Source organism: Delphinapterus leucas, chromosome 17, assembly GCF_059928025.1.
Source record: "Delphinapterus leucas isolate spDelLeu-1000000601 "Yukka" chromosome 17, BTC_Dleu_Yukka2, whole genome shotgun sequence".
Lineage (NCBI taxonomy): Eukaryota > Metazoa > Chordata > Mammalia > Artiodactyla > Monodontidae > Delphinapterus > Delphinapterus leucas.
In genome coordinates, this window is record NC_143145.1 from 3088413 (window position 1) to 3100930 (window position 12518).

General features: G+C 44.6%; 1 protein-coding gene across 1 annotated transcript; it reads right to left on the bottom strand.

Annotated features, from left to right (window-relative positions):
- Positions 1-9171: 9171 nt before the first annotated feature.
- Positions 9172-12482, bottom strand: CHRAC1 (chromatin accessibility complex subunit 1). Its single transcript, XM_022555526.3, has 3 exons — positions 12256-12482; positions 10421-10547; positions 9172-9839 (listed from the first exon to the last, which is right to left on the bottom strand). The coding sequence occupies exons 1-3, from the start codon at positions 12400-12402 to the stop codon at positions 9715-9717; spliced, it is 399 nt and encodes a 132-aa protein (XP_022411234.1). The 5' UTR covers positions 12403-12482; the 3' UTR covers positions 9172-9714.
- Positions 12483-12518: the final 36 nt, after the last annotated feature.

Consider the following 12518-nt stretch of genomic DNA (forward strand, 5'->3'; position numbering starts at 1 on the left):
TTCACGAAAGATAATTAAAGATGAGGGAACTGAAGATTACTGGTGCTTTTGTTAATACTTTTCTGTCTTATTGGTTGATGTGAAAAATTCAGGTGCGTTAGATCTTTAAACGCCCTTGGTGGTGTGACTGTAGGCTTGGGTCCTCACCTCACCCCCCTTCTTTAGGCGGTTGGAGGAGGCTGAATGATCTCCTAGTTACAACTTCCTTGGCCTCAAGTAGTTCAGAGTTAAAGCTACAACACCAAATATTGACTCTCCAGGAGCTCGATGTTCAGGCCAACCTCATTTGGTACTTCTGGAATCTTCAAGGTCCTCAAAACCATGAGTTGATGCTAGGAATGTGCCCCCTCGCCGCCCACCACCACCTACCGGGCTGGGGGTGGGGGGTGCGATGCGGGTGGGCTGCCCGGCCCCGCCGGACGGAACTGGGAGGCCCAGGGCTCCTCTGGACTCTGGAGATGCTGGGAACGATGCTGGGGGGTGGGAGAGGGCAGCCCCTCTGACCCAAGGGGCAGGCGGTGCCCAGGCCTCCCCTGGTCTCCAGAGGCCAGGGGTGCCAGACTGAATGTGTTCTGGAGACCCCGTCTCAGCCTCCGTGCCTTTCAATTCCAGTCCTCAGTGTCCTTTCGAAACCACGGTGCGGCTGCGTTGTTGGGAAGGAAGCCTGGCCCGGCGCACGCTCAGGCACCGGCGCTCTGCCTTGGAAGCCGCACCGCTCCTCGGCTTCTGGGCACTGGCTCCTGCGGGAAATCGCTGGGTTCTGGCCGCGTGGCTCCTCCCAGGCCCAGAGCACGTCCGTCCACAGGACCCCTCTCCTAGTCGGGTGCTGACCGTGACCGCCGGCAAACCTGGGGGGTTTGTTCTCAAGGTCACTCAATGAGAATGTTGAGCGTAATGGAACTAGATTGTTTTCAAAAAGGAATTGGAATTGGAGTCGTGTCTTTGTAGAATGCGTGGGAAGTCCTCAGATGTCAGGTGCCATTTCAGTTGTTGGAGTGCCCCGCGTTGTTGTTGTTTTGTGACGTGCTGGGAAACTGCTTCCTCGCGAGTGGTGTCACCTGGAGCTGTGCACGTAGGACTCGGGTTTTGACGTCTTGAAGATGCAGGTTTTAGCTCTGACTTTTCCAAGCCAGGTATTGAGTTGAGCAGTTTTCTTGGCCGACGGTCTAGTTAAAAGCCACTCAGAATTCTCTGTCAGTGGATGGTTTTAAGCGGGGGAAATAACCCAATGTTACTTATTTTAAACTGTCTAGAAAAGCCTTCAAGGTGGCAGCTCTTGGCCCTTCTGTCTCCCCCTATATCCTCTGTTCTGAAAGGCAGAGGCACCAGGCACCGGGGGGGCTGCGGGCGGCTTTGGGGGGCCGTAACACAGCGATGACGTGGGCTCCTCTTCAAAGCCAAACAGACACGCGGCTAAAATCCTGGAAGTCTGCGGTTTAGCACTGAACTGAAATCCGCCTCCCAAGTTTGATAGTGGATTTTACACGTAGTTGTTGAAGGTATAAATTCATGTTTTGTAACTGTAGCGGCAAGTGAGTTTTTACTTTTTAAAAAGTTTTAAGGGAATAATTGTAAGTTTCTGTGCAGCAAAGTGGCTAATTATTCATTAAATACAAGAATGTAGTGTCTAAATCCAGATTTTTTCTTACCTCTGGTACATTCAGATTACTTACCTAATATGTATTGAGGGGTTTTAACCCTGAGTTTTATCGACTTTTCTAGTTTTATTTTATTTTTATAAAATAATTGAAAAAAACAAAAATGAATTCAAAAGTTCCATAGGTAGATCTTGCCCCTTCTTAATTTTCTCCCACAAAAAAAATTTTAGAAGACATTTTGAATCAAAATGTATTATGACCATTTAAAGTTTACTGTTTTCTAAGAAGCTGAGCAGCTAAAGGGCCTCATTTCAGGTGGTACTGTGCGTACTGTCTGCGGACTCGTTTACCTGTGCGGTGGGTCTACGTGACGATGTCTTGTGCTTGCAATATAGAAACCGTGCAGTGCTGTTGTGTACATTGACAGTTCCTGTATAAACTAGTATTTATATACATTGGCCTCTCTGTATAACTTTTCGTTTGCTTACATGAATTGTAAAATTAAATATAAAATTATAGTACCTGCTAAATACAAATCTGAGGCTTCCTGTCCTTGTCTTTAGTTTAATACCATTCTGTGTGTTTTGAGGATGTCCAATGCTTGCATGATGGTAGGTGGTAATGCCACTTTAAATTAAGCCTTAATCAGATGTTAAATTTGTAAGTTTCACAGTATGCAAAAATATTAGGCAGAATGAGTTTAAACTGTTCAGATCAAGATGCTATATCATAACTCAACAAGTCTTTTCTCCGGAGTTATAAAGGGAAACTTTCAGTGATACAGCTCTGTCTTGCTCTCTCGCTCTCTCTCTCTCGCTCTGTTTCTGGTCTGGCTTGGCTGTTGCCATTGCTTGATGAAAATGGACCATTGTGCATTTCTGTGGCAGTCAGTCAAAAAGACCTGTTCTGAAAGTCTTGAGACTTTTTCAGGGTTATTTTGAAATGTTTGATTTTTTTTTTTCCCTCCAGTCTGAGATGTACTTAGGGCTGATGAAGAGCATGATTTAGGCACAAACCTTTGCAAACCTGCTCATGTTCTAAGCTTTCTTCCGGTAGTGCCACCTGTCATTGCTTCTGCATATGATTAAATGGATTTTTGTTTTTGTAAAAGCATCTTAAATTTAGACATAAAATGGAGGGGACCCAGCTTTCTTTTACAATGTGGATCTACCTCAGTTAAACAGTTGGGTGCTATTTACTAAGTCTGTCAAATTGAATTGGAAAAAGTAACAAAACAGTGAAATATAACTCCACACAAAGCTTGAAATCATAATTTCCGTTTATTTAATAATATCTATTTATTTTGTGCCTTTTGTGTTGAATCCTAATGCATTGAAAAAATCAGTATGAAATTAAATATTTTATATTGTACATGGGGAGAAAAAGCCCAATTGGCCATGGAATTTGATAGATCACCCCAGCCAACTAAACACTAACGTATACTGGAATCCCAACTGCCCTCTTGTGAAAAGAAACATAGAATTATGTCCAAGAGCAAATTTGACATTTTACAAGCAAATTCCAAACTCTTCTACGCATATATTTGTAGCTATCACTTCATTTTCTGTGCCAATGAAGGGGCGACCAAAAACAACTCACAAACACTCTTGTCATTGCTTTTTCACCACACGTGCCCTCCCGGCCTTCCTCTGGCGTATTTTATAAGTTTATTTCATAAGCAGCGAATGGACTATTGTTGATTTCATCTCTCCCACCCTCCTGGTGTGGGTGTTGGTGACCATCGACAGAGGAAGGGAGGGCCGCTGGCCGTGGAGCGGGGGGGGGGGGGGGGGGGGGCGGGGGGAAGGGGGTGGGGGGAGGGGTGCTGCCTGCAGCAGCAGCCCCAGGGTTTCTGTAAGTTAGGAAAGCTTTCTGGCAGGTGAGAAAATCGGGTAGATCGATGACTTTCCATGCTTTTATATTCGGCAGTTTACAAGTCTAGACTTTTCCTACTACGGCAATCTTTTTTAACTTAATTCTTTGGAGGTAACACAATATTTTGGAGTCTTAAGAATTTGATTTTATACCAATAAGAAATAAAAATTAGGGATCTTTCCTGTAGTATATAGTTTTACTATTTTAAAGAGATCTCTGAATTTTACAAGAGAACCAACATTCCTTAGTGGCGTAACTTTGAAAGTTGATTTGGGAGGCTTTTCGCTTCAGGATCTCAAAAAAATTGGGATGATTCTAGTTAAATGTTTTTAATTTTTAAAATTCCATCAGGTCAATACTTAAGCTATATTTTGTAAAGAGTAAATCATCCTTTAGTATGCTGCATGTAAAGATCAGCGTTGTTGCACTTTCTCAATAATAATAAATGCCCTACAATTGGCTCACCAGTAAGCATTTTGTTTTTTACCTAACAAGAGTACTTTGGGGCAGGTGATTAAATTTATATAGGTACCTCAAGGAAAAGAACCTGAATATGCTGCATTTTGTTTCTTTAGCTTTTATACGTAGCGTTTTGTTCTGCTCTTAGGATTTTGTTTAGATATATGCTTTTTGGACCCCAGTAGACTGTTAAAAGAGATTTTAAAGTTACTCTTGTAGGGATACAGTATCTTTTTTTTTTTTTTTTTTTTTTTTAAACGTACTGCAATATCTGGTTCAAAGGTTGCCCACCAGGAGATTAATACTTTATACCCAAATACACCTGAGAAAAAGGATACCATGTTTATAAGCAGACAATAATGTTCCCAATCCTTTCTGTTCATGCTGCTTTCTTAATTCTTTTCTCCATATCATCAAGAGGTTGGACGACTTATTTCTAAGGTCAGACTTAAACATCATAGCATCTTAATGTTTTCAACACAGACCTCACAAAATTGCCATTGAGTAAGTAGCATGATCCTAAAGGTATTGCTGGCACTAGGCAGCCGGATCCATCTGGGCTCTGAAGAGCCGGTCTTCACACTTCTCTGTTCCCCAGCACTCACCCCAGACTGAACAGACGGGGAGTGGTCTTGATTGACAAAGATTAAACTGGTGAAGAAAGCTAAAGGCTGAGACACTGAGCATCTATTGTCGTGTTTAAGCTTAGCTGGGTCCTTTAGAGTTTGTTTTACAGCTTACTAGGTTAAGTAGTTTGCACTATTTTTGCAATAAATTCATGGAAAACCTAACAGTTACTTGTTTTGTTTCTTACTGTGTGTATATAAACTAATACTAAAAAGTTTGGCATAGTGTTTTTTTCACTTCCTTACATAACCCTTAACATGCACAGAATGCTGTAAATCTGATACAATATGATGTGAATGATATTTTATAAAGTTATTTTGTATGGTGTCAATTTTGTTTTGCCTCATAGTATGTCAGCAAAAAATAAAATAAAATTCCTCGTATTTACAGCTGCCTCGCCCAAAGATCTTCTGTTTACTCACGTATTTATTTGGGGACTTCCTTCCACACGGGTTAAGGTTCCAGGCTTCTGAGGTGGAAGCACGCCTTTGGTGATAGAAGTCTAGAGCCTTATTCCATACGTTGGGCCCCTGAGAATTTGGGGTCTGGGGATAAAAGCATCAGGAATGAATTGAAGAACAAATGTGGTACCTAGGATGAGCTGGGTGTTCCTACTCTAGCAGCCATAAGAAGAAGAAAAAAGTCATTCAGCTAAACCCCAATCGAGTGCAAAGCCCTGAGCTCCATGTTGTATGGGAATCAAAGCTGACCACCATATCTGGGGTTCTGGGCCTGGTGACCTCCCTCTGGGCGGTGTTTGACTTCTGTCTGTACTGAAAGAATATGTGGTGTTGGGAAAGGAAAGGAGGGTTGGGTTAAGAAAATCAAAAAAATAGCGGAAAATCCCTAGGATGCACATTGTCGCTAAAGCAGGCCAAAGTTTTTGTTTTGTTTTGAAACAGCCAAAGCTATTTTCTGATTTTTACGGAAAATGTTTTTAAGAAAAGAATAGGGCTTCCCTGGTGGCGGCGCAGTGGTTAAGAATCCGCCTGCCAACGCAGGGGACACAGGTTCAAGCCCTGGTTCGGGAAGATCCCACATGCCGCGGAGCAACTAAGCCCGTGCGCCACAACTACTGAGCCTGCGCTCTAGAGCCCGCGAGCCACAACTACTGAGCCTGCGTGCCACAACTACTGAAGCCCACGCACCTAGAGCCCGTGCTCTGCTACGAGAAGCCACCACAATGGGAAGCACGCGTACCACAACGAAGAGTAGCCCCTGCTCACCGCAACTAGAGAAAGCCCGCGCGCAGCAACAAAGACCCAACGCAGCCAAAAATAAATAAGTAAAATAGAGAATGTGTTCATTACAGACAATGTAAAAATTCAGATAAACATAAAGACAGAGACTGTAAATTATCTGTAATCACAACACTGAGAGGTAGTTACTCTTAGCACTCTGGTGTATTCTGTTCCAGGCTTTTTTTTTCCCCTAATAAAATCAAGATGTAGTTCTCTCCTTTTTTCTTTTCCCCTTAATGTATACAGGACCTAGTACTTCTTACTTCTTGGTATCCAAAACCACAAAGCATCTTGGTGCCCACAGGCCCTGGGACATGCTAGCTGAAACTGAAAGAATACACACAAACTGCTGAGAGACCTACAGTATCCTTACTTAATAAATATGGCCTTACGTTGTTACATTCCCGTTATCTCACTATCATTCAGTGGATGGCCAGAAGCAGTCATGATCTGACTGTGAAAACCTAAGTGTAAAAACAGCATACGATGATGTGACGTTATGTGAATTAGGAAAAGATTTCACAAAAGAAAACAGCTCCTTGATCAGAGGATGTACAAGGGATCTTTACGCTCCACAGAGGACAAGGAGCCCATCTCAGCAGGAATGGAAGGTTAATGTAGGAAAACAGTAGGATACAAAGCAGAGTAAGACCAGTGTCCAGGGCCTCGACTGCCAAGTTAAGAATTGACCCCGTTGACAGTGCAGAGAAAACCACACTGTTTAAGCTCCAGTGAAGAGTGTAGTCTGGGATTTGAATCCTAGTTCCACCACTTCCTAGGTGTGCCTTGGACTAGTTCCTTAACCTGAGCTTTCATTCTCTTCTTTGCAAAATATGGATACTTTGCAAGTCGTGAAGTTTAGATGAAAGTGCACAATGCACACAGAAGAGGCTCAGCCCCCAGTGGCTACTCCAATATCAGCTGTTTTTAACGCTTCTTACCAGGAAGAAAAGACTAATCTTCATAAAATTGTTTTGATGATCTGATAGCAGCATGCAAGATGGGAAGAGGAAACAGGCTGTAAAGATGGTGAGGAAACCAGTTAGGAAGCTACTGTACTAGACTAGCATGCAGTTTAAGGAGGAACTGAGAAGGATGAAAGCTCCCTACATAATTGGCTCTGAAGGGCTTATGATAGGTTAAGGATGTTTCAGCTGGTTACACACAAAAACCATTTTTCCTGGGCATTTCTTAAACAGCATCACGTTATTACAGGCAGAGGTACTGAAGGCAGTGCGGCATTTGAAAGATACTGACACAGGAGATCTTTGTGACTCTGGGTTTGGTGACAAGTTTTTATATACAACAAGAAAAGCATGATCCCCAAAGGAAAAAAGTGATAAAATGGACTTCCTCAAAATTAAGAATTTCTCAAAAAAATAATTTCTGTTCTTTGAACAATGCTGTTAAGAGAATGAAAAGACAAGCCACAGGCAGGTAGGAAATATTTGCAAATCACATAATCTAGCAAAGGACTTGTATTCAGAACATATAAAAACTCTGAAACCCCAACAAAAAGAAAATAACCCAGTAAAAAGATGAGCAAAAGATTTGGACAGTTCAAAGAAAATATACAGACAGTAATAAACAAGCAAATGAAAAGATGTTCAACATTATTTGTCATTAGAAAAATGCAAATTAAAACCAACACCCACTAAAATGGCTAAAATTAAAGCAATAAAAACTGATGCCGAGTTTTGCAGAGGATGCAGAGCAGCTGAAGCTCTGGTTCACTGCTGGTGGGAATGCAAAATAGTACAGACACTTTAGAACACAGTTTGGTGGTTTCTGGTAAAATGAAGTATGCAATTCCACCGAAGTGAAATGAAGTCGTATGGTCACACAAAACCTGTACCAAAGGCTTATAGGGCTTTATCTGTAATCATCAAAACCGGAAACAAGAAAAATTTTTTGAGATTTTTTAAAAGGAAAAAAAGAGAAAAAGAAAAAACAGGAAACAACCCAAACTGGAAATTATCCATTCACCTGTGGAATGGATAAACAAATGGTATATCCATACAAAGGAATGCTACTCAGCAATAAAAAAGAACAGACTGCTGATACCTGCAACAACATGGATGAATCTCAAATGCACTATGCTAAATATAAAAAAGTCAGATTCAAAGGCTACTACTATGTGATTCCACTTATATGACGCTTTGGAAAGATGGGTGGGCAAACCATGGTCTGTGGGTCAAATGTGGCCTGCTGTGTTTCTGTATGGCCTATAAGCTAATAATGGCTTTTACATTCTGAAATGGTTGAAAACAAGGCAAAAGATTTCATGACACATTAAAATTATATAAAATTTAAATTTCAGTGTCCAGAAGTAAAGTTTTCTCGAGGTACAGCCAAGCTCATTCCTGTATGTGTTGACTGTGGCTGCTTTTGAACTACAACAGCAGAGTTGACTAGTTGTGACAGAGATTATGTAGCCCATAAAACTTCAAGTATTTTCCACATGGCCCTTTCCAGAAAATGGCTGCTGACTCCTCTGGGGGCAGAGAATAGCTAGATCAGTGGCTGCCAAGGTAAAGGGTAGGAAGGAGTTTAACCATGAGGGAATTTGGGGGAGGTGACAGAACTATTGTATCTTAATTGTGGTGGTGGTTACATGACTCTGCATCTGTCGAAACTCAGAACTGTACACCAAAAAGTGGATTTTAAAATATTTTAAAATAAATTTTAAAAACAAGAGGGACAGAAAACATCAGTGATTGATTGCCTGGGGATAAGGGAAGGAACTAGCTCCAAGGGTATACAGAGGAATGTTTGGGGTGATGGAACTGTTCTATATATTGATTGCTTACACAACCAACAGAATGGACATTAAAGGGTGATTCTACTGGATGAAAATTCGAACTCAATTGGAAAAAAAAAAGAAAAGGCAAAAGCCAAAATTTACCCTATGTGAAAAACAATAGGGCTTATGGTTTTCTCTTGTGGACAGTACAAACAATTACTATGGGTGTAAAGAAAGGAACAGTAAAACGAGATCTTCAGTATACAAAATGCTTTATAATTTTTTAAGAAAAACGTGCTTATGCAGAGGTAATATTTCTTACTGTATTTGATCTAATAATTTGACTTGAAATTTTTCTCCAGGAATAAAAGTATTAGAAAGTGCTCATTTTTGGACCTCCCCGGTGGTCCAGCGGTTAAGACTCTGTGCTCCCACTGCAGGGAGCGTGGGTTCGATCCCTGGTTGGAGAGCTAAGATCCCACATGCCTCACGGCGCCACCAATAAAAAGGAAAAATAAAAAAGTACTCATTTTAAAATTTCACAAATGTTTCCAGATAATAAGAAGGGCATTAGAATAACAGAGGGTTCTAAAACTAGTTTCATAAAACATTTCACTATAAAAATATATACAGCTTTTAAAAAAGAAAAATTTATTTCTTTACAGTTAAAAAAAAAATGCAGTATTTGGACATATACAAAGCCATAAATTTTCTTCAAATACGAAAATTCAAATGTACCAGAGACTACACATTTAGCTAAACCAGGATCTAGCTGTTCACAAGAACGAATTTCAAAAATATACATATGTGAATTTACACACTGATATTTAGAAGTTCTTCAAAATCTATCTGTAAACTAGAAAGTTAAGCAAAGCTGTCTTTGCCTCTATAGCTTACAGCCGCAGGCTGGCTGTGTCTCACGGTACGCAGCCCCTTCTTGGTCCTCTCCCACTCCAGCTGCAGTGTGGGCCTGGGGAAGAGAAGCTGCTGTCTGTGTTCCTTTCCTTTGGGCTGTTTATGGCAGAGGTACATTATGCTTGGTCTCAGCCAGGAAAGAACATCATGTACGTGAAGTCTCTGAAGCGTGAACAGACTAATGCCTGCTCCAGAGCAAAGGTGCTGATCCATGAGGGTCCTCACCAGGCTGATCTCTAAAGCACTTCTTTCTGCTTTAGGATTCTGCTTCATCGTCATCAGTCTCATCGTTGTTGTCATTCTCCTCCTCCTCCTCTTCTTCCCTCTTCTCTTTAAGGGTTTTCAGATATTTACTAGCCAAAATCTTCTTTGGTAATATATCTTAAAAACATAAAGCTAACATCAGCAATGCAAATTTCAAACGTGCTAGTTCCTGCTATGACCTCTAAAACAGGTTCCAAGACAAGTCAAAATTCAGACTACATAGCAGGAAACCAGCACTGCCTCTGGACGAAGGCTCAACACCTGTATCTACTCCAGTGGCTGCAAACCACACTCTGCTCTGTGCTGGCACCCACTAGGAGCAGCCCTGCCCGACCCACCTGACACAGCGGCTGGCCCCAAGGGTCACCGGACGCTCTTTTTTAGCTGTGGTGCACACAGCCTGTTCCACAGCAACAACTATGGGTTTCTGCTTCCCCAGCCAAGTAAGGACGAGTCTGAGGGGGTGGGCTGCCCGGCTCCCACACCCACCCAGACAGCCCCGTGCATGTGCCAACTTAATTCCTGCTCTAGGTGAACTGCATTACAAACATGCTCCACTAAACAAAACTAAAACTCTCGCCCCATGCCAGGTAAGCTCTGACACCTGGAGACAGCAGCAAAATGTCATTTTCAGTGAAAGCAGAAAAAGAGCAGGGAAAAAGCTGTTTTTTAACCAGAATGTTTCAAAGGCTAAGTACCTGCAAGAAACTGAAACGTTTCCGATTCCTCTGCGGTATCTGATAAATCACTGTAAGTGAGTGCTTTCTTTTCTTTTCCACTGCCGTGTCTGTAGGAATAGGTGGCGAGATATTGAACAAATAGTTCCTAAAACAAAATGAGAAAGTTAAGATGAAAGGTGTGCTTTGAAAATTTACCACAGACCTTACTTTTCAATTACATTAAGTTTAGATGATTTCAGATTATCTTGGTTCATCGAATTGCAGAAAATCACTGGAGAAAGGAGACATACGAGGTCGGAAAGAAAGCAAGGCTGAATTAAAATTGGCAGGGCAGCAGGAATTTCCCGGAAGTTTATTTTATTTATTTATTTTGTTTGTTTGTTTGTTTGCGGTACGCGGGCCTCTCACTGCCATGGCCTCTCCCGTTGCGGAGCACAAGCTCCGGACGCGCAGGCTCAGCGGCCATGGCTCACGGGCCCAGCCGCTCCGCGGCACGTGGGATCTTCCCGGACCGGGGCCCGAACCCGCGTCCCCTGCATCGGCAGGCGGACTCTCAACCACTGCGCCACCAGGGAAGCCCTCGAAAGTTTATTTTAGATTTCTAACTTACGAAAAATATTTAAAAGCCATACAACAAGGAATCGTGTTTGTTTAATGCCCAATCTCTAGTTAGAAGGGTTGGCAAGAGACCATCCAAAAATTCTATGCCAGGAACAGACTTTTAGTCTTGTATTTGACTACGCTGTGTCTAAGGTGGTCCGCCGACAACTGTAACAGTCACTAGCTTAAAGGTAAAAAATGGTCAGCTTGCCATTCTGCCCGGACACCTTTCCGAGGGCAGCCCACCTGAGCTGAGCCCCTCCCTGTTCTACTTTAACTCCATCGAAGTTAGTCAAGAAGGGAATAAGAAGTGCCTGCAAATCTCTTAATTCCTTAAGACCTACAGAAAGAAACTGTACAGCTATCCCAAGACCATATGATTCCCCCCCCTCCCTTAGCTCTGACCAACTCACCGCACCGGACACCGTCTACCGTCTACCGAACTAGGCGGCCTGGGAAACAGACTCGAAGGGAAGTTAAAGCAAGTGAGGGAGACTCTGCAGCAGAAACCTGGCCCAGGATAAGAACAGGAAGGTCTGGCCTACCTAGACCAAATTAAGAGACAAAATCATCTATCTAGACCTAGGAGGGGGCTAAAACTGAGGTCCCCGAAATTACTTCAATTCTGGCCCAGGAGACTGGGAGAGGGTGGTCGAGCGGCTGGGCCGGGCCGTACCTCCTGAGGGAGCCGCCGGCCCTCTCAATGAACCGTTTTGAGGAGCTGGGGCCCAAAGCCGCGAAACAGGCCGGAAGCGACAAAAGGAGAGGCTTTGGGGCCCGGAGTACGGTGACTGGAAAAGGAGGAGGAGACACCAAAGAAGGCCCACGCGCCTCAACGCTACCGCCCAGGCCAAACCCGCGCGAGGAAGCGGGGGGAGCGGAGTGGGCGTGGCGACCAGCGCGCGAGGGAGAGCGGGAGCGGAGTGGGCGGGGAGACGGGCGCGCGAGGGAGGGCGGGAGCGGGGTGGGCGGGGAGACGGGCGCGCGAGGGAGGGCGGGAGCGGAGTGGGCGGGCGGGAGCGGAGTGGGCGGGGAGACGGGCGCGCGAGGCGCCGGATGGGCGGGGCGAAGAGCGCGCGCGGGAGCTGGGGCGCGCGCGGCGTGGAAGGGGAGTGAGGCGGCTCTCAAAAGGGCGCGCGCGCGCACGCGAAGGGGACTGGGCAGCTCCGCGGGGCCCGGCGGGGCGCGATGGTTCCGGGTGGGCCCCACCGCCGCCCCACGCTCCACACTCCTCCCCGCGCTGCCCGCCTCACCGTGGCCTTGGCCGTGAGCACCAGCGCCTCCTGGTTGATGCTGGACACCTCGGGGGAGCTCTTCATGATGACCCGGATGCGGGACAGGGGCAGCGACACCAGCCGCTGCTCGCCGCACTTCTCCTTGCCCACGACCACGTCCGCCATCTCTGCGCCCCGCCCCCGCAGCGGCAGCCCCTACCCGCCGCGAGGTGGCCGGCCTACACGGTCGGTGCGGGAGCGGCGTCCCGCTGCCCCGTGGGAGTTGTAGTGTCGGGAGGCGC